The 18,852-nt window shown below is 41.6% G+C and overlaps 10 protein-coding genes across 10 annotated transcripts; 4 read left to right on the top strand and 6 right to left on the bottom strand.

The window, feature by feature from the left end:
• Window positions 1–1,000: 1,000 nt before the first annotated feature.
• On the bottom strand, window positions 1,001–1,240 carry EAE97_009618 (uncharacterized protein; the record flags this gene model as incomplete). The annotated part of the gene is made up of 1 exon (XM_038880133.1): window positions 1,001–1,240. The coding sequence occupies one exon, from the start codon at window positions 1,238–1,240 to the stop codon at window positions 1,001–1,003; it is 240 nt and encodes a 79-aa protein (XP_038729244.1).
• Window positions 1,241–2,562: 1,322 nt separating this feature from the next.
• Window positions 2,563–6,623, bottom strand: EAE97_009617 (uncharacterized protein; the record flags this gene model as incomplete). The annotated part of the gene is made up of 7 exons (XM_038880132.1): window positions 2,563–2,862; window positions 2,933–4,437; window positions 4,496–5,213; window positions 5,265–5,723; window positions 5,774–5,885; window positions 5,946–5,995; window positions 6,051–6,623. The coding sequence occupies 6 exons, from the start codon at window positions 6,621–6,623 to the stop codon at window positions 4,034–4,036; spliced, it is 2,316 nt and encodes a 771-aa protein (XP_038729243.1). The 3' UTR covers window positions 2,563–2,862; window positions 2,933–4,033.
• A 759-nt stretch (window positions 6,624–7,382) lies between these two features.
• EAE97_009616 (uncharacterized protein) lies at window positions 7,383–7,973 on the bottom strand (the record flags this gene model as incomplete). Its single annotated transcript, XM_038880131.1, has 3 exons — window positions 7,383–7,568; window positions 7,620–7,858; window positions 7,898–7,973. 3 exons carry the CDS (start codon window positions 7,971–7,973, stop codon window positions 7,383–7,385), a joined length of 501 nt encoding a protein of 166 aa, XP_038729242.1.
• Window positions 7,974–8,008: 35 nt separating this feature from the next.
• Window positions 8,009–8,736, bottom strand: EAE97_009615 (uncharacterized protein; the record flags this gene model as incomplete). Its single annotated transcript, XM_038880130.1, has 2 exons — window positions 8,009–8,254; window positions 8,308–8,736. 2 exons carry the CDS (start codon window positions 8,734–8,736, stop codon window positions 8,009–8,011), a joined length of 675 nt encoding a protein of 224 aa, XP_038729241.1.
• Window positions 8,737–9,027: 291 nt separating this feature from the next.
• Window positions 9,028–9,747, bottom strand: EAE97_009614 (uncharacterized protein; the record flags this gene model as incomplete). Its single annotated transcript, XM_038880129.1, has 1 exon — window positions 9,028–9,747. The coding sequence occupies one exon, from the start codon at window positions 9,745–9,747 to the stop codon at window positions 9,028–9,030; it is 720 nt and encodes a 239-aa protein (XP_038729240.1).
• Window positions 9,748–10,719: 972 nt separating this feature from the next.
• On the top strand, window positions 10,720–11,202 carry EAE97_009613 (uncharacterized protein; the record flags this gene model as incomplete). The annotated part of the gene is made up of 1 exon (XM_038880128.1): window positions 10,720–11,202. The coding sequence occupies one exon, from the start codon at window positions 10,720–10,722 to the stop codon at window positions 11,200–11,202; it is 483 nt and encodes a 160-aa protein (XP_038729239.1).
• Window positions 11,203–11,265: 63 nt separating this feature from the next.
• EAE97_009612 (uncharacterized protein) lies at window positions 11,266–11,753 on the top strand (the record flags this gene model as incomplete). Its single annotated transcript, XM_038880127.1, has 2 exons — window positions 11,266–11,356; window positions 11,416–11,753. 2 exons carry the CDS (start codon window positions 11,266–11,268, stop codon window positions 11,601–11,603), a joined length of 279 nt encoding a protein of 92 aa, XP_038729238.1. The 3' UTR covers window positions 11,604–11,753.
• An 861-nt stretch (window positions 11,754–12,614) lies between these two features.
• On the bottom strand, window positions 12,615–13,877 carry EAE97_009611 (uncharacterized protein). The gene is made up of 3 exons (XM_038880126.1): window positions 13,569–13,877; window positions 12,956–13,506; window positions 12,615–12,888 (listed from the first exon to the last, which is right to left on the bottom strand). Exons 1-3 carry the CDS (start codon window positions 13,630–13,632, stop codon window positions 12,769–12,771), a joined length of 735 nt encoding a protein of 244 aa, XP_038729237.1. The 5' UTR covers window positions 13,633–13,877; the 3' UTR covers window positions 12,615–12,768.
• Window positions 13,878–14,608: 731 nt separating this feature from the next.
• EAE97_009610 (uncharacterized protein) lies at window positions 14,609–15,004 on the top strand (the record flags this gene model as incomplete). Its single annotated transcript, XM_038880125.1, has 1 exon — window positions 14,609–15,004. One exon carries the CDS (start codon window positions 14,609–14,611, stop codon window positions 15,002–15,004), a length of 396 nt encoding a protein of 131 aa, XP_038729236.1.
• A 571-nt stretch (window positions 15,005–15,575) lies between these two features.
• On the top strand, window positions 15,576–18,735 carry EAE97_009609 (uncharacterized protein; the record flags this gene model as incomplete). Its single annotated transcript, XM_038880124.1, has 3 exons — window positions 15,576–15,694; window positions 15,756–17,872; window positions 18,008–18,735. The coding sequence occupies 3 exons, from the start codon at window positions 15,576–15,578 to the stop codon at window positions 18,733–18,735; spliced, it is 2,964 nt and encodes a 987-aa protein (XP_038729235.1).
• Between the last annotated feature and the right edge of the window lie 117 nt (window positions 18,736–18,852).

Below are 18,852 nucleotides of genomic sequence, written 5' to 3'. Positions count from 1 at the left end.
TCTTAATATTTCTATTAATATTAAATATAATTTAATAAGAATCTATATATACATAATTCAAACTATTTTGAATTTATATTGAAATTTTCAGATTTTTAGGATTTTTATAAATCAATTTCTAAAGCCTCAAAATATCGATTTTTAATTTATATAAAAATTTTATAAAATCTAATAACTTTTAAAAAAAAAATCAAAAAAAAATTATAAAATTTTATAATAAATTTATAGTATATTTATTCTAAAAGATTCTGAGAAAATAGAAATTTTTTTATAAATAAATATTTAAAGGAGTATATTCAAAATGGTAGAGATTATTTATATTATTTTAAATATATTGTATATTATATTTCTATATCTATTTATTTTTTTGAATATTTTTTTTGAATTTCTATATAGATTGAGATTTGAAATCTTTAAAAAGATATATAATTTTTTTTTAATATTTATTATTAAAAAGTTATCCAAGATTATATAAATATTTTAAATTTATATATGATTTTTATACAAATTCGAAAATCGATATTTTAAAGCTCTAGATTTTAATTTAAAAAAATTCTAAAATTGTAAAAATTTTATTATGGATTCAAAATAATTTGAATTATATAGATATAAATTTTTATTAAATTACATTTAATATTGATGGAGAAATTAATAAGCCAAAAAAGTGATTTTTGGTGTAAAAGGGTGGCCCAAAATAGGGGTGGCCCGAAAGTAGGGTGGTCGACTTACAATTCGTTTGGGCCTTGTTTCATTACTGTAATTGCAAGCCAAGCTTAAGAGTGTATCAACCATGCTATTCATTAAACATTTCATGTGAAGATAGATAAGTCAACGATTCCTCCAATTAAAATTCTTCGATCCTATAAAGAATATAGACTCCATCAAACAAAGTGGTTCCCAAAATAATCCGTGAGCTGATGCACAACCCAGCATCCCATACAAAGCTCAATAATCGCCACCACAAAAACAGTTTATCTTCCATTGTAAACATCTTCAGTCTTCAATCAACATTAGAGTCTCTTTGCCATGGCTCATAATAAGATCTTTTTCCTCCATGATAATCATCTTCCCACTTTCCATTTTTGTATACCCAGTACTTCCCACAATCTGTTCTCTTGCACTTCCTAGTGGCGGTACCTGCGTATACTCTATTAAAACTTCCGCATGAGCATTGCCAGGTGACGATCACGGGAGCTTGTGGTGCCGGTGCTGGTTTAGGTTGGGAGTTGAAGAGTGGCATCTTAATTAGAAATTGCACGCCTTATTTGGGAGCGTAGTTTTGTGTATGCGTTGAATCGAGGTGACTTATGGTTTATAGAATTGAGTAGAAGACTTGAAATTGATTCTTTTTGAATTTGTTGTGAGCTCTGAGGAATTGTTTAGAATAGAAGTTTTCTGGGAGTATTTGACTTGATCAATTTATGTTTGGAGTTGAAGATGTACTCTTACTTATATGTGAATCGTGGTTGATTTTGTGAATCATTCCTTAAATTTTAAAATTGAGACTATTCATTGACTGTGAGAGGCTATGAATCAGAGCACTTTCATGATTCCGAGGTCTGTAGAGGTTCAATTGGTGAATTATATGGCAGAGAGGCGGTACAAAGAATACTAAATTTCTGAGGTGCGCAGGAGACAGTGATTTATCTTAATTAATCTCGCGATACAATCTTGTCACATGTGCAAAGTTAGATCGTGGATTTAAATTTGATATTCCTAAGAATCTGATTCTCTCCGGAACAAACATCAAGAGATCATTTTCCAGATCCCCTCTGTGACTCATCTTCCAACTCGAATCCATGAGAATCCTGTAGCATCTCCTTTGAAACCACGCAATCACCATGAAGGTAGAGCCTTCTCCATTCCAAACCTTTGATCCCCATAATTTATTCTCCATGTCATTTCAGTATTCAAAGAACCCGCATTCACTCTTCTCACGATACCATCGTGTGAACAAGTTACGTCTTTTACATTTCCACTCTCCCTTACTGTTCATCTCCCACCGGGTGCGACAATTCTTGCACTGCTTCATTGGTATATTCCGACAATTCTCATTATCCAGTCCGCAAACTAGACAATGAAAATTGATCGTATCTTCTTGAACAAGTGTTTCGACTTCTTCGACTGGACTAGTCATTTTTTGGAATCTCGGTTGTTGTATGGGGTGCGTTTCGTGCGGTGGTACCTGTGTTCTGAATTGAGGTTGTGATGATCTTTGAAATAGGAAATGCTCGCCTGGAAGTATTTTGTGGTAAGGGAATTTTCAATTAGCAAGCAAATCTACCTTGGGACTGTCTTTTCCTTAAGTATCCGTGAACTATGACGAGTAGATGGATTGTTATTAACAAGCCTTATGGCTTAGGTAGCCGATTTGTTTTGGTGGAGGGGCTTCAGTTATTCAGAGTGTATACTCTATATATCGAAACCTTCTGTTACATGGCAAATGATCCTCGGGCAAGAATTGAATAGTAATTCAACTTTTGATCAATCACATTCCGGCTTGGCGCACCTTGGTGAGGATTCAAATTTAATTTTTGAGGTTGCGTAGGTAATCACGGATTTCATGTAATTATTTGTGAATAGACAATCAAAATCACCCTACAACCTCAACACGGTGATTCATACACAATGACCAAATCTGAATGCCTCAGAACAGCTCTGTTCTATGCGCCAAAACAGTCCATTATTTCCATTAACAATTGCTACCAATCTCCAGGCAATCGAAACGCATCATTACCCAGTTATTTAACAGATTGCGAGATTGCCCACAATCTTCCCATGTTTATTCGAAGCCCCGACATAAGAACATCTACAGCATAAACACGATCTTTAACATCACACTAAGCCCAACGATATCAATCCCTACAAAGCGACATCACATCTCAATAATCACAAAGTTCCATCACAACAAGCATCAATGGGGTTAACTTACACTTGGTACTGCTTATCATGCCACACCACTCAATATGGATCTGTCTCGGCCATTCGCCCTTGTAGGCAATGCAAATATATGATGAGTATGTGGCATCAACCAGGATCTATTCCGGCTCTGCCAGTATATGTTGGTACCGCGGGTGGTAGTGTTAAAAATCAAGCACCTGTTGAGGAACCCGTTAATGACGAAAAAGCAACTCCGAAACTGGCTGGTTAAGCTTTCGCAATTAGACGCATCATTGATTACTAGCAACTTGCCAGTGGTCGAGGGCGTGGGCATGGGCGTCGGCGTGGGAGTCGGCGTCGGAAGGATCTCATGGTTGTTGGAAGATAGTACATGGGACGGTGGACATAGATATGGTACGGAAGATTGGGTCATAGCAAACTCTGTACTTTCTGCAATGCAAGACTTTTGATATGCACTTGAACAAAATTGATTGCTAGTGATGCATGATTTCGGATATTTTCTTACCAAAGAAGAATGTAGTTTGATGGTGAATGTTATACCTCGTGAATAAAGAAAGAGCAGACAGAAGAAATCGATGTACCAGTGAGATTTAGGTTCCAATGATAAAATCATGTTACCCCACTTTGGCTCCCTCCCCAGAATTCTCCGTGTCAATTTCCTCAATTTACCCCGCCAATAAGTTTTTTCCTTTGCTTTTGTCCATCATTCTAACACCACTGTCTTGAATACCCATGAAATAATGAGTTCCCTCCGAATTGTGTTCGCCGGTCGAGTCCATTATCAAGAATCAATCTCAGATTCCTATCTGGATCGCAATATATATGAGGGGAAAAGACAACCTAATTCATGTGGATGGTGGAATTGAATGAACTTTCAATGCTACTCCCTGAAAAATAATCCGAGATATCATAGCATCAGTGAGCACATCAGAAACCGATTCTTGGATCTTATTGGCTTGACAAGAGGAACGCCAGAAATATCCTCGGCCGAGTACCCCATATCTCCAACATCAGGCGGACCAAATTTGAGTAAGGTTGGAGTGTTCCTAACTTCCGAGGCAAACAATGAAACATTGCCGCTTAAATCAACGGAGGTCAAGGTTGGTTCGGCTACTCAAAAATCCGCTTCAATTCACACTCCACCAAATCCCTCCCCTCTAGAACTGACAGTCCTTTTTCCCTTTTTCAGAGCCATATCCCACCAACTCGCACTTCTTGTCAAGCTAGGTCTCGGACCAGTTGTTGCTGTAATGGTATCGATTGAAGATATCGAAGTGTATTTAGGTCTTTGTATAGGTGTGTAAGACGTCATTGGCATTGTTAATGGATGCTCTGGAATCGAATTCATAGATGGCGTAGTTGATGGAGAAAAAGGTGACTTTATTGGAGATTGATGATTAGTATTCGAGGTAAGCTCTTTCCGAGATGCAAGAGATTGAGCGGTATTGATTGAATACGAGTGTGGAAGAGGTTTAGGTTTATCGTTGTTGATATTTATGGAGCTTGAACTTGTACTAGGATATGATTGTGAGGGGTCTTTGAAGATATTAGCCTCTTTCTCTTCCTCTTTGTTTTTAAAAAATTTGGTACATACCTCCCATCAATGATGAAGTCTTAGTGGCCGCCGATGTTGACGGTGATGACGATGATGAGTGAATACCTTGTTGTCCAAACCATCCCAAAAATCTATACCACCTTACTCTCCAAAATTGCATACCACTGGTAGTATTCAATGCTCCGACTAAAAAGAAGAAAGGAACACAGACAGTCGCCATCGTTATAGCGAAAGGAGTGAAATCATGATCAGTGGTCATATTCGTCATACCATATACCGAGGTTACAAAAGTGAGGGGAAGGAAGAATATCGAAACCATAGTCAATAGTTTGATATTGTGACCCTGTAATATAGTCACCGCGGCCATCTCCACACTCTTTCTACTTTCCAAAACACTTGTACCCGAGAAAAGTTGATCCCTCAAAGTTCTAATCTCCTTCATCTTTTCATCTGTTTCCTCATAAAGTTTGAATAAATTAGCCATCTGCTTTTCGAAATCTATTTTTAGTTTTTGCATGCGTTTTTGCCAGTATTTATTCCGGTGGGAGTCTGGATCCAACATTGGCCATAAAGTCTTGTGTTTTCCCTCCCAAACATCATCGGTAAAGGTGTCTTCGTAACTATCCATCATGGCTTTAAGTCCATTTTTCAATAGACCGAGTGTTTGATAGGCCCAGAAATAGCGACGGGAATAGGTGAATTCTTCATCTTCGAAAAGTAATTTATCTCTAATTTCTCCATCGAACATAAAATTTGCCTGTGAAATGGATGAGTACGGAATGAATTTTGAAATCGAAAATTAACTTACTGGTGGTGACACGAGTTTACTGATCATCATGTATATTGCCTCGAATCTTTTTTCTGCATCTCTAAATTCCGAGAGCAGTGTATGAAGAAAAGCTTCCGGTCCATTTACATAATGCTTGGTTGAATCATGGACATCCATAGTATGTCGATGATCCGGGTAGCATTGAACATTGAGAACATGCCATGCTGCCCATGGGTCATAGACATATCCATAGTCGGTTCTAGCACGCCTGGCAGGATTTCTCAACTTTCGTATGGGATCACCAGATAAGGAGAGAGCTACGACGGAGTTACATCTCGATATAGGGATATGATCTTTTGAAGTACTTGGGGTCTTATCAGACAGTTGCCAAGGCATTGGTTGACATTCTTCCCCCACGATTGTCCAGTACTCAAAGTTAAAAACAAAGGTCTTTTGTTGTCGGCTATCAGCGGAGAAAGGTCTTCGCATGATATTGGCCTGTCATATCATGTAAGCAAAAGAAAAAATCGGGTAATCAGAACACGTACAGATGTAACTTCGTCGGAGACTAAGTAATTGAATAATTCATCCATGTCAAAAGTCTTATTCAAAGTGAGATGTAAGGCCCCAAGTACGACAGGAGATGGTTCTCGAACAATTCTTTTGTGCATATAAGTTAGCTCAAGGAATAATCAGTATAGGAGTGATACCGAGACTCACGTTATCCTACCAACAGCCGGCCGGAGCGATTCGGGATCGCTATTTAAGTCCTACACTCAAAATATTAGATACAACGATCCTTTCATGCTGGATGTATTCGCTCACTTTAACCGCTTGCCATATAGCAGAATCAATTTTAGTAGTACCCGGTTTCACTACATCTCTTCTAGATAAAGGAGCACCATCTTTTCCAACATCAAACACAGAATAATGGGAATTATGAGATCGATCAGCTCTATGATAATCTGGAAACAAAACAGGATCTAGAAGTCGTCCGTTTTTCGTAATCACACTTTCCAGAATTATATGACCAGCATCTGTGAAATTATAAGTTCTGAAATGCTGTCGCAATTGTTCTTCGTCATATTTGAAAGGTGCGAGCGGTGTTTGGACATATAAATCGTCATCATCATCACTATCGTCGCTGTCCCCTGATAAAACAGAGCTGTGAAGTGTTGATGGTCGTACTTCGGGAATGTCACCATCATCTTTGGTAGATCTTCTTCGTCGTTTTGTAAATGTTCGAATGGAACCAGGACTTTGTGGTGCCGCACTAACAGGATTTGGATTTGTAATGCTGTTATTTAAGGCATCGTGAACAAGTTTGAATGTCTCGAGGTAAGCTTGATGTTGATCGTCGAGTTTCTTCAATAATTCCTCGGTACTCATACTCGACATTTCTTGGAAAGACTGTTGGATTTGATTGTGTAAAAGAATGTAAGAAAAGGAAGAGAAATGGCTGGACCGATAAAAATGAAGACCCAGCCCTTGCCACTCACCATCGTTGAATCCTCACCTGCGCCCCAGTTGAGCCGCGAGGCTTTTGCGTTTGAATGCCATATTTGATGGCCGCCTCTATGAATCCACGAACATCATTGGATCGGGATTGTGAGCTGGCACTTCATCATATGCATCTCTCCATAGATATATTCTAAGCCCATTAATAAGTAATCGCAGTCTCTAACTTCAAAAGTGGCGGTGAATTTCTTATCGTTACAACAAGGGTTATGAAGATCAAAGTACTCGGTATGACAACGCAGAATTTCCGCCAAGATTTGTTGGGATTTGTGCACGTGGTCTCTCGAAAATGATGCATTTCGGAATTACTTCGGCTGGACCGGTCCGTTCTGGTTTGTCAAGTCGGTGTTCAGTCTCCCCTTTTCCATCTTTGAACCAACGATTCGCTTGCCAATGGCTTAAATAAACCAATGTTCGATTTTCAAATCATCGATGGAATACACAAACCCTTCTCCCCTTGGATGTTGACTTGGTGGTACTCTGTGGCGGTGCACCCTGGGAAAATTTTGATTCTGGCGCAGGCCGCCTCGACATGGCATTTATAATTCTTAAGGGAACGGCCCGTGACAAAGAGGAGCGAGTTTTGAATTCCGTACATTTGAACACATTCTAACCTATTCATCATATATCGTTCCATGGTCATTGGTAACAATAGAAATTGAACCCTAAAACCTTATCTATGACAAGATCAGTTAGATCTATATCTTCAAATATGCGACATTCTCGGTGGGAAAATTCGTGCAAAGCGCCTAATGTCTTGACACGCTTGAGCTCGAGTGCTTCACGAAGACATATGAGTGATTGTGCGATCAATTGATGTGGATCCTAATCAAGTCAATGATCTATCTTGGTTAGAACATAGAGTTGTTTACTCACTGGTTCTAGTTTTGCTTGATAAATCGAAGCAGACCGCAATAATATAACGAGATCATCGAGTGGCCTCTCTGAAGAACTGCAAATTGTCGGTAGACTTAGAAAGTGCGAAGAATCTTCTACAATTTCCCATACTATTGCCATGGAACATTGATCAAAGGCAATAAGTGACGGCATTGGAGCTTGATTCGGGAAGTAAGTGCCAGCCAACGAAAGGGGGCGAAAAGGTCGCCCAAAATTCTCTAGAGACAGGTTTTACCTAAAAACGGCAATGGCCAAACTTAACTCGGTAATTATATCTTCCCCTTCGGTGAGACTGACTATATCCTTTTTTCGTCTTCTTGCGGCTTCTTCCATGTAATTATTTTTGAGATCCGACGTGAAAGGTCCAATTACCTTTGCATCAATTCTTTAACATCTTGGACATCTGCTTTCGTGCGAGTTTGAGCTGTGGCACCAACGACGCTGGCATTGAAGACACAAAATATCGATACCAGAAGGCATTGGGTGGGAATATGATTTTGGACAGAGATCGATGGACTCCATTTACTCGGGAAGTGTGCCTCGCTTACAGCCAATTTACGCCCAAGCTGTTTTGCCAGCTTTGTTTCGTTTTGGGCAAGTATCGCAAGGATTCTCTTCAGTACACTAATCGGTTTTAGCATTATTTTATCTCGAGTATGACACTAACCTTTTTACCCAGAATCCGGCATCTCCAACACGCTCCTCCGATCATTTTGATAGCTATCATGCCGATGCGTGCCCAAGAAGTTAGAGGTCTACTACGGCCAGATCCCCCAGAAGAGACGTATCTAGACGGTGAATCATGTGCAACATCCATCGCCTGGCTCTTCAAAAAGTTGTGTCTGCTTACGCTTGAATTCCTGGAGGTTTGCGTAATTCGGTTACGTCCATGCTCGCTCCGAACACTGGAAACAGATCCTGACCTACTTCCACTTGCAAATCTTTGTAGTCCTTGCATTTCAAATCTATTAAGTGGTGAACTTAAATTGTTGAGTCCGGACAGTGGAACTGGTGATAATGACGTGGACGAGTTAAAAGAGTTGGAATGTGAATTCCGACTGCTCGGATAGTTTGGTGGGGTGTACAAAGGACTCATCAAAAATGGTTCGTCGGTCAATGAAGCTCCCGAATTTTAATTATCGGACCAAGTGGACGAAGTATGAGATGGTGGTTTAGGAACTTCTGGTGATGGTCTAGAAATTTCTGCTGATTTGAGCAATGTCTTTTCATGCGCCTCTCTCTGATGGTGTAATAAGAGATCACGTCTAGCAAAGTACTCTGCACAACTGGAGCACTTCATATGGTTACCTTCTGCATGAATTCTCTCGTGGCGTCTAAGATAAATCTCCCGAGAATAGGATTTTTGACAGGTTTTGCAGACGTATGCTTAGCGTTGAATATTCTGTTGAATGGAGGCATAACCACTATTGTCCGAGGAGATCCTGGGCGTATCGAGATTTGCAGCCAGAGTAACATCTCCACCGACATGTGTATTGTAATCAATTCCACATCCATTGAGAGCTGATGAATTGCCATAGATGTCATATCTGGGCATATCGAATTGTGAGCCAAGTTCGGACTGTGGTAACGGTAAGCTTTCCGACGCGACATTGTCCTGGGCCAGTTCACTTGGCAATTCCAGTGGATATGGGTACACTGAATATTGAGGCCATGGCTCTATTTCCAAATTGGAGCCAAAGTAATCGATTTCGAGTTGGGATGATTCGTTCAGATGTCTTCCAGAATCGGTTGGTTCATTGTAATGGGTAAGCTCCGCAGGAGAGCTTTCGATCATATCCCCAAAGTTCCAGTCTGTAGTACAATTACGCAAGACTTTCGCATAACCCTGTTGATATTCATAGTCCAGGTTCCTGCTATGAGTAATTGACTGAACCGCCCTTTGCTGTGAGCGATCGAGATTTCCGAAAATCAATTCATGCTTGCCGGTGTCGTTCTCAAAGTCTATAATTTTTCTATAGAACTCGAGATTGCCAGAAATGTTCATGTCTTCATTCATTTCGTCAGAATACAATTGGAAATACAACGCTACAAAGGCAGTTGTGTTCGGGTGCTTACCTGGTAATTGTATGTCACCTGAAGAGTCCATGTTGACTGACCTAAACGCGAGGCAAAATACTGACTTGGAATAAGTTAGAAAAGTCAAGGAAAACGGTTCCCTTTCTGGTAGGTTATTAATCCGATGAAGAATGGAAATTGGTGGCGCTCCTCGTTGTTGAAGTTCGTTGGGTGCAGGATTTAAGCTTTCCTCTCTTCAAGAATCGTTTCAAAGCCAATGCATGATTCCGTGTACCAAGTATAAGAATAAGGGGAGATTCTAATCTACCGCTCTCTAGGCCTTGGTTCTTTATTTCTCTTGCAAGACTAGAAATCTATGACCGATAGTGAGAGCAAGCATGAAATTCGATCACACCAGGAAATTTCAAGAAATGAATCGAATTATTTCGGGGCTCGAATCTCTGGAGTTTGCCGACGTGCCTTGAGCATGCAATTTCTGAACAATGGTGGTCCTCAAACAGTCGAATCAGTGGATGTAACCTTGATTCATACTAACCATATGGGGTCTACTGGAGACATCTGTTGATTGGTCAACTCAACGCCCCGATAACCTTATTGCTGACGACAGGGGATTTGAACGATGCACAGGACCGCCAAAATAATCACAGCCGAGCCAGGAATAATACAACCGTAAGGACCACCGATCTGTAAGCGGACATGAGTTTATAATATGGTGCGACGTGTTTTGAATACGTATTTAAAAATGAAGACCGACAGATACCTGGTAGCTTCTCTCCATCAATATATCTCAACTGGCACGAGCATACTATTCGTATAGGACCGCCAGAGCTGCGGCTCTCAATTTTCTAGTCCATACCGAAAATTGCAAGATGTGAGGACCATTGATTGAAGACCATTATAATGTAAGTGAGCGCTCTAAGTGAGATAAATAGCACTTATGCCACAGGCGAGGAGACTTACATTCGAATGTTCCTTGTTTTGTGGTGAACTGCATTCATTGACCATAATCCATTGACTCCTTTCAATCATTCACATTTCCACAATGAGTGATCTTGTTGCATCATCCTTCCAAGGTTTTGTGACAAGCTCAGCTGGCAAGAGCAGCTTGATTCCAGATAACTGCTTGTATCAATCACCACAAAGCTGGCATGATAACACGCTTGAAGAGAAATCCCCCAATGTCGATCCAAAGATATACTCATCTCGTCCTAACATGTCTTTTGATATTGACCACAGCACGCCACTCTTCCATTTTGGCTTCATCGATGCACGATCTTGCCTAGAATTATCTCAAACTGGAAACGGCATGTGCCCCATTGACTTCAGGTATGGGTATCGGCAACGTACCGTACAAACGACTTTCAGTCCCCAGACGGACCACGATACTACTGGAGATCGACACCTGAAGATCGCGGTAGATCCAAGTTGTGAGAAAGCCTCCAGGGGCTCTAAGTCTCGCGATACACACCACAGCGACCGTATTCGTTGTTCCTTCTCCAACTGTCATTCGACCTTTGCACGTTAAGGAGATTTGGTTCGCCATCAGAAATCTCTTCATTACCCCAAGACACCATGTATTTACTCGTCAATGGGCTGTTCATATCAGACTGGTCGACTTGACAAGATGAAGGAGCACACAAAGAAAAAGCATCCTACCATACCTCATTCCGATTGCGTAGGTGAGTTAAAAATGTCCGATCAAGAACAAAATAGAATGAAATAATTGAACTTTACCCAGGTATAAGCAATCGTCGAGGGGCTAAGACTGAAATTTTTTTACACTCTGAGATCTATCATTTGCCAGAAAGTGAGGTTGAATGGGTACCGGAAACATGTGATTTGAGCGCGTTCGTGTGGAAGGATAGTAACCTTGGAGCCAAAAGTATGGGTATGGAGTTTCCTATCCAAATTTTTGACAAGTTGTAAGAGCGGAGAAGCTTGTCTGTAATTTGGAGGTAGAAGAGGAGGATAGGTGGACTCGTGGATGGGTACAGCATGCAGGAACGCCCCCGTTTGATCAATAAGGAAATGTTGTTTACCAATTAATGGATATTAAAGTCTGATTTATAGCTCAAAAGGAGTATAATTTTGTGGAAGCAAGATTATTGTAAATGTGAACTCGTGTATACTGAGAATCGTCGTGAATCGCAGTCCTGGTAATCAGATTCCTGATGCCGTTGCAAGCCCGGACTTGAATACGGATGAATTGACCTATTTCAGAACTTTAGTAGTATTGAAATGAGAAAAGAGAGAGAGAGTCAATCATTTTCCTATCAATTCACGTTATATCCATCATTTCCACGAGACAAAAAGCAAATAAATCTTGTCCTACCTCACCCTTACACCCTGCTTTCAAAGCAAACCACCAAGCAAATCAATCAACCTTTTCATATTCTTCATTCCATTCACCCTCATAACATGAATAGCCAGAAGCAGAATTCCATATGTTATTCTCATTCAAAAATAAGCAACCACAACTCCACCAAAAATTAAAACAAGGAAGACACTGGGATTTGAACCCAGGACCATCTGGATCTAGATTCTACGAGCTGGAATCAGATACGCTACCACTGCGCCATGCCTTCGATTATATGTTATCTCAATTGATGGAATGAGAAGTTGTTGTTTGAATCCATGAAGATCAAATGTCCTGTTGTGTTGAGTGAAGATGAAAAGGAAGGTTGTGTGGGGAAAAGGGAAAGCGGAAAGGGGCATGTTGACATGACGGCAGAACCTTGAGTTTCGGGACAACAAAACTTGGCAGGTACTTGCTTATCTACTTGGATAATATTATGGTGTCGGCCTAGATGATAGATTTATTACACTGATGAGAAATTTGATGATAAGCTTGTATGTGAAGGTCTGCAAGCATAGCATGATGATCACACAAGTACAGGACGGTGACGACAAAGGTGATATAGGCTCATAGAAAGAGGATAGATGTAATGTTGTATAGATTGATTTTAGCCAAACGATACCGAAAAAGCAAAAACATTAACCCCGCCCCGAGACTTATGTATATGTCTGGATGTTTATTCTAGAAGCCTTCACCCATAAAAGCACAAGACTAGATCTCATCCCGGAAAGGTCCTCATTTCTTCGCCTTCTTTCCTTTCGCTGCAGATCCCATGGCTTCATCTCTTTTTTTTTGTTCCTTGGCCAATTGCTCTGACTTTGCCTTATCCTGTTCCTTACGCTCTTCCTCTTCGGCCTGCGTTGAATTAGCATGATCTCAAAACAAAACAAAAAAAAGGGGGGGGGGATGTAGTGGAACATACAGCCCTGCGATCTGCTGCCAACCTTCTCTCCTCTCTGATCTTTGCCAATCTTGCGAGATCAGCTTGAGCTTCATCAGTCTTTCCAGCAAGATGTAATTTTTGCCATGCTTCTTTTTTCTTCTGTGCCTCGAGTGCCTCTCTTTCCTTACGACTCAGCTCTTGAGGTTTCTTGCTGACGCTCATCTTTGCAACGTCATCGGCAACTTCATCAACAGATTTTGGAGGTGCCTTGGCTTGGTCTCTAGCAGCCTTGCTATGATTGGGATTGGCGGGCATGTCATCATCATCACTCTCTTCTTCGCTGTCGGTTGGAAGATCGCCAACTTGTGCAACTTTTTGGTTCTTCTTCTTAATAGCAGCTTCTTTTTTGGCTTTGGCAGCGGCGCGACGTTGTTCACGGGTCATCTCTTGCTTTTCTTCTTCCTCTTCCTCAGAAGATTCCTCCTCCGATTCCTCTTCTTCTTCTGAGGATGAATCATCGGCATTCTTTTCGCGAATTTCGTTTCCATTGGCGTCGAGAGGTCGAAGATCACGAGAGAAGTGTTTACCACCTATTGAAAAGTTCAGATCGGGATGTTTCACAATGTAGCACTAGTATTCATAATATTCTTACCTCCACGAGTGAACTTCTTGAATTTTCCACCTCTGCCACGTCCGGCTGGTCCTCCTGGAGCCATCTTGTATTTAGATAATGTCGAGAAAACCGAAAACGGATTATTTGATTGGATGTGTGTTGGCGTTGAAGATTTTATCGAATGCTAACGTCAAGGTAACTTTTTAATCTTGTGATGTCAGGTAAAAGTATGATGACTGATTGTGCTTTTAATATATCCAGAAGATATCGATTTTAGTGCGGGGCGCATACAAAACAAACCCCGCCCTACTAATAAAAGTCTTAAGCTCAAAATGAGGGAGATCTCGGCCAATGAGATAGTGAATGAATAAAATCATACCAAAAGCCGACTGGCCGATGATTTAGAAGCTTAGATGAAAGCTAGTTTGACGCCAATGCTCGCTTATGCCACGTGATGATGAAAATTCGAGTACAAGACAATCTCCAAACTTCCAGTCCGAATTCCATTCTTCTTTTTCTCTTCATAAAACTAAAACTGATTCCTCAATATTCACTCTGGTCTTTTGTCTTTCAATGGCGGGATCTTGGAGGGGAAATTGCAGGATAGAAGAGAATCTTTTCGTTTACTTACCCTCCATCCTATGGCATGAGAATGCGTTGGGTCATGGAGAAATATAAAAAACGGGACATTTACATCTATTGTTGTTATTTTCATTATCGTTTCCAGAGCCAATTACGAATAGCATTGTCTTGGAGTCAACAGCATGGCGCGCGCGATTGGATCTTGTTGTTGGGTTCGGTGCTTGTGTCGTCGTTGTCAATTTATTTGCTTTCAGACACCAAAATGGACAAAGAATGTTTGCAGTGCGAATTGAAGGACTTCCGATTCTGGTCGCCAAGTTCAGTATGCAATTTTCTCATTGTTCACATCAGGTAAGGAGGATAATAAACGTACAATCATGAAGGCTTAAATCAATCTTTCAATTATGACCATTTGATATAACTGTCGCATTCTTAATCATTCTCACCTATAGTCATTGCCGACCACATTTCTTTCAAGACTCATCTATAAATCCAACATGTCCGCATGTCCAGCCTGTGACCGCCCCCTCGTGTTACCTCCTGCATTTGCATATATTGCTCTCAAGTTCCCCCGAATCAGAGCCTCCCTCGATTGTGATCGCACCATACCGCGTTGCAAAGAATGCGATCAAGCAGCAGCAGAAAAACGAGCCGCCGATGCCATCCTCCCACCACCGTATTATATCAATCCTGTAGCGCAAATTAAAAAGCAAATCGACTTGACTCAAGAATTGATCAAGGCAGGAGTGCGGCGAGAAGAACTGGAGATGGAACTTCCTGCTTTAATGAGAGAAGGTGTGTTAAGATTGCAGAATAGGGATGCAAATATACGAAGTGCCTGGCATGAATATTGGGAGATTTGGGGATGGCAACGAGGACAACCTCTATCTTGAATGTGATATGCGCTTGGGAGGTATGAGTATGGACATGGATGGGCATGGACATGAGCAACATATGCCATATGAGGCATACGATAGAGTTATATAATTATTATTGAATGGGGATTTCATATATATACCCGTGGAAATCTTTGAAGAACTTGTTCTGTGAAGTAGGTAGGATAGTTGGTTGGTCGCTTGGACCTTGGGTACCAACTTTTGTAAGGGTACTATTGCTCTCAAAAACTACTTCATAGCGCATGCGCCCACATTATTGAACGTCTGAGTGGACGGATAAGAAATAAATTCAGATGAATGATAACATATCAATCTATGTGAAGATATATATATATTGAGTTGTGATGATGATCTTTGTCTACCTCGTAACGACGTTTGAGAAACCCCCCTGAATATCTATTTCATGATTTATGGCCAAGAAATACCACGTACGTTGCTTCAGATGACGCAAATAAGCAATTTCAGGGTTCATCCAACAGCATTAATCCTCCTGGTCACCATCGTAGGTAATAACCAACACCAAAACACAATATCAACACGATTATAATTCCACGCCTGTCAGATCAAAATGGCAGCATTTCTACGTGGAAAACAAGCAGGTATACAAAATGATTTATCTGCAGGTATATTGCCAGGTCTATTTGCGCCGGATGATCTAGATCGATTCGGCATCAATTCTCAAATAGGGTATGTCCGGGTGTGTCGCTGTCTGAATTGAAGGCATTCAACTAACTTTTCGCCCTTTTAGTTCTCTCGCATTCGACCCAGTACAATCTCTACTTGCAGTGGGAACGAATGAGACGACATTCGGAAGTGGACAAATTTACATCTTTGGTCAGAAGAGAGTTCAAGTAAAGCTTACATTACCCCGCCGAGCATCAGTCAAAACTTTACAATTTTGCGCCGATAGACTCATCAGTGTGGATTCCAAAAACGAAGCGATAGTATGGGATTTGGCAACGGCAAAGAAGTTGGCGGCTTACTCTCCGCCAGGTGTAGTAACAACCATTGTGACGGATCCTATGCTGGATTGGTGCTTGATCGGACTACAAACTGGAGATATTATCTGCTACGATTTGGATAGAGAGAAGCTTGCGCCATTACGTCTTCCCAATTTCTGGCGTGAAAGGAACCCACGGTCGAGGTTATTAAGCTGTGTATCTTTACAACTACATCCCAGAGACATTGGACAGTTATTGATAGGATACACAGAAGGAGCTGTGATATACTCTTTCAAACAAAACAAACCCATTAAATACTTTCAATATGAAGTTCCAGCTGGAGCTCCTGGCGGGAATGGAGATCCTATGGGAAAGAGTACGCCAAGACAACCACGTCTTACGCAAGCTCTATGGCATCCAACCGGAACATTCATTGCTACAGCGCATGATGATGCAAGCATTGTATTTTGGGATCCTAAAGACGGTCGGATTATAATGGCTCGAACCTTACAAGATACACATGTTAATGTACCCGGTTCTCAACCGCAAGGCTCCGGTGATACCTTCTCGTTGAAGGGAGATTTCGCAAAAATAGCTTGGTGCTGCAAAGGAAACCCCGATGATACAGGTCTACTCATCGCTGGTGGAATTCCCACCACTATGCCTCACAAAGGATTGACATTTATGGAGTTGGGAGTTACTCCTGTTTATGCAACTTCCACTTGGCAAATTCTGACAGATCACTTTGATGGGAAACGTTCAAATTTCCTACCAATTCCTGTTGATGTGGATATAGCAGATTTCTGTCTTATTCCTCGTGCTTCTCCACATTTTGCCGGTGCTCAAGATCCTATTGCGGTTATAGCGCTTCTAACATCCGGCGAGCTAGTTACATTAAGTTTCCCTAGTGGTCATCCTATTTCACCAACCAACCAACTCCACCCTTCTCTTACATTTGTTCACCCTTTTATCAATTTTGTGGCTGTATCTGCCGTTGATCGTGGACGATGGCTCGGCATGACAGAAAGTCGAGCTATAGGTCCTCAACTTCTGAAAGGAGGGGCTGAGGGAGTGAAGCATTTAAGGAGATATGAAGCTCGTAACATTATTCAGACGGCTCACGGTGATGGTACAGTCCGAATTTGGGATGCTGGTCATGGGGATGAATTAGAAAACTCCGGCATGCTACAAGTCGACGTGGCCAGAGCTGTTGCGGGTGCTGAATTTGTCAGTATCTCTGCTGTCAACATGGCTTCAAGTACTGGGGAGCTGTGTGTGGGAACAGCAGCTGGTGAAGTGGTAGTGTATAGGTGGGGTGGCAATCGAGCCTATGGTAGCGAGCAACCGGCAAACGAGAGGCAGCCAGGAGGTATCACGGATATTTCAGTTCGTGCAGAGCCATCTCTCAAGGAAGGTCTACAGCCATTCATCCTTTATGACATGGCACAAGGACCCATAAGTGCGATCCGTATGTCAGACGTGGGATTTGTGGGAGTTGGGTCTGAAGGTGGAATCTTCTCAATCATTGATCTCCGAGGGCCATCCGTCATCTTCACCACCGCAATGAGTGACTTCATCAAGCAAGATAAGAGAAGCAGTTTCATGAGAAAGGGAAGTAGCCAAACTACTGCCAAACCGGAGTGGCCCGTATGCATTGAATTCGGAGTCATGACACTAGATGATGATAAATACTCTAGCATTGCTTGTTTCGTGGGAACAAACAATGGTAAGGTCGCCACATTTAAGATCTTACCACAACAAAACGGTGGATATACAGCTCAGTTAGCAGGAGTAACTTCTTGCTCCGATAAGGTAATTTCGATTACACCCATTGTAGCTGAAACAGGAAAACTTGCATCAGCAACAGGTCCTATCGTAGCTGCACTTCGCAATGGACAGCAAACACACGGTGCCCTTGTAGTTGGTAAGTCCACTATAATTTTGATTGCTATTGATCTCCTTTCCTATGTGAGGAGTTCGGTAGCTTCTAACCCTTTCGGTCATTTCTTTCTTGGCTGAGTTCGTTACTTTATATGATATGATACTAATAATCCTATAGTCACTCAAACTGAAGCTCGCATATTCAAACCCTCCAGTGCCAAAGGTGCTCACAAAACTTTCGACGATGTCTTTTGTGATTCTGCTGCCGTCACCGAATTCGAACTTCATGGTTTCGCTCTTGTCGGAGTTTTTGGTGATGGAACAGCTCGCGCTTACTCGCTCCCAGCACTCAAAGAAATTGGCTCATCGAAATTGGACATGCTGGACAAAACCCGCTCGTCGAATAGTGTCGTCACACCCGCTGGGGATATTATTGGTTGGACTGGTCCTAGTGAGATAGCAATGGTCAATGTCTGGGGAACCGGACTTCCACTCGGAAGAAGTCAAGATAAATTGTTCAATCCTGAAGCATTAATTCCTCCTCGTCCTACGATCTCAAACCTCCAATGGATATCCGGAACTCAATACGTCTCTCCTACTGACCTTGATCTCTTGATCGGTGGTCCTGATCGTCCACCTAGCAAGCGTATGCTTGCCGCTTCGGCTGAAGAGGAACGATTAGCTCGGAGTGCTGGAGGTGGAGCTGGACCTAGTGGGAGTCAAGAGGGGTGGGGCGATTACATGACTAGACAACTCAATGAGAGGACTGAAAAACTTAACATCATGGGAGATAATTTAGATAAGGTACAAGAGAATAGTGCGGGTTGGGCCGATGACGTTAGTAAATATGTCAATAAACAGAAGAGGAGCATGCTGTTGGGCGGAATTACTGGGAAATGGTTTTAACGGACAATGAAATGTATGGTACGGGCAGATGGATATATTGAATGGGCGTTCTTGGGACTTAGTGGATACCTGGCCTGGAAATACTTGAAGGATACTGAAAAAGAATCCGAGGTTCTG

Source organism: Botrytis byssoidea (genome assembly GCF_014898295.1).
Source record: "Botrytis byssoidea strain MUCL 94 chromosome Unknown BBYS_022, whole genome shotgun sequence".
In the NCBI taxonomy this organism is placed as follows: Eukaryota; Fungi; Ascomycota; class Leotiomycetes; order Helotiales; family Sclerotiniaceae; genus Botrytis; species Botrytis byssoidea.
The sequence above is the reverse complement of the archived record's forward strand: the minus strand, read 5'-3'. Positions and strand labels throughout refer to the sequence as shown.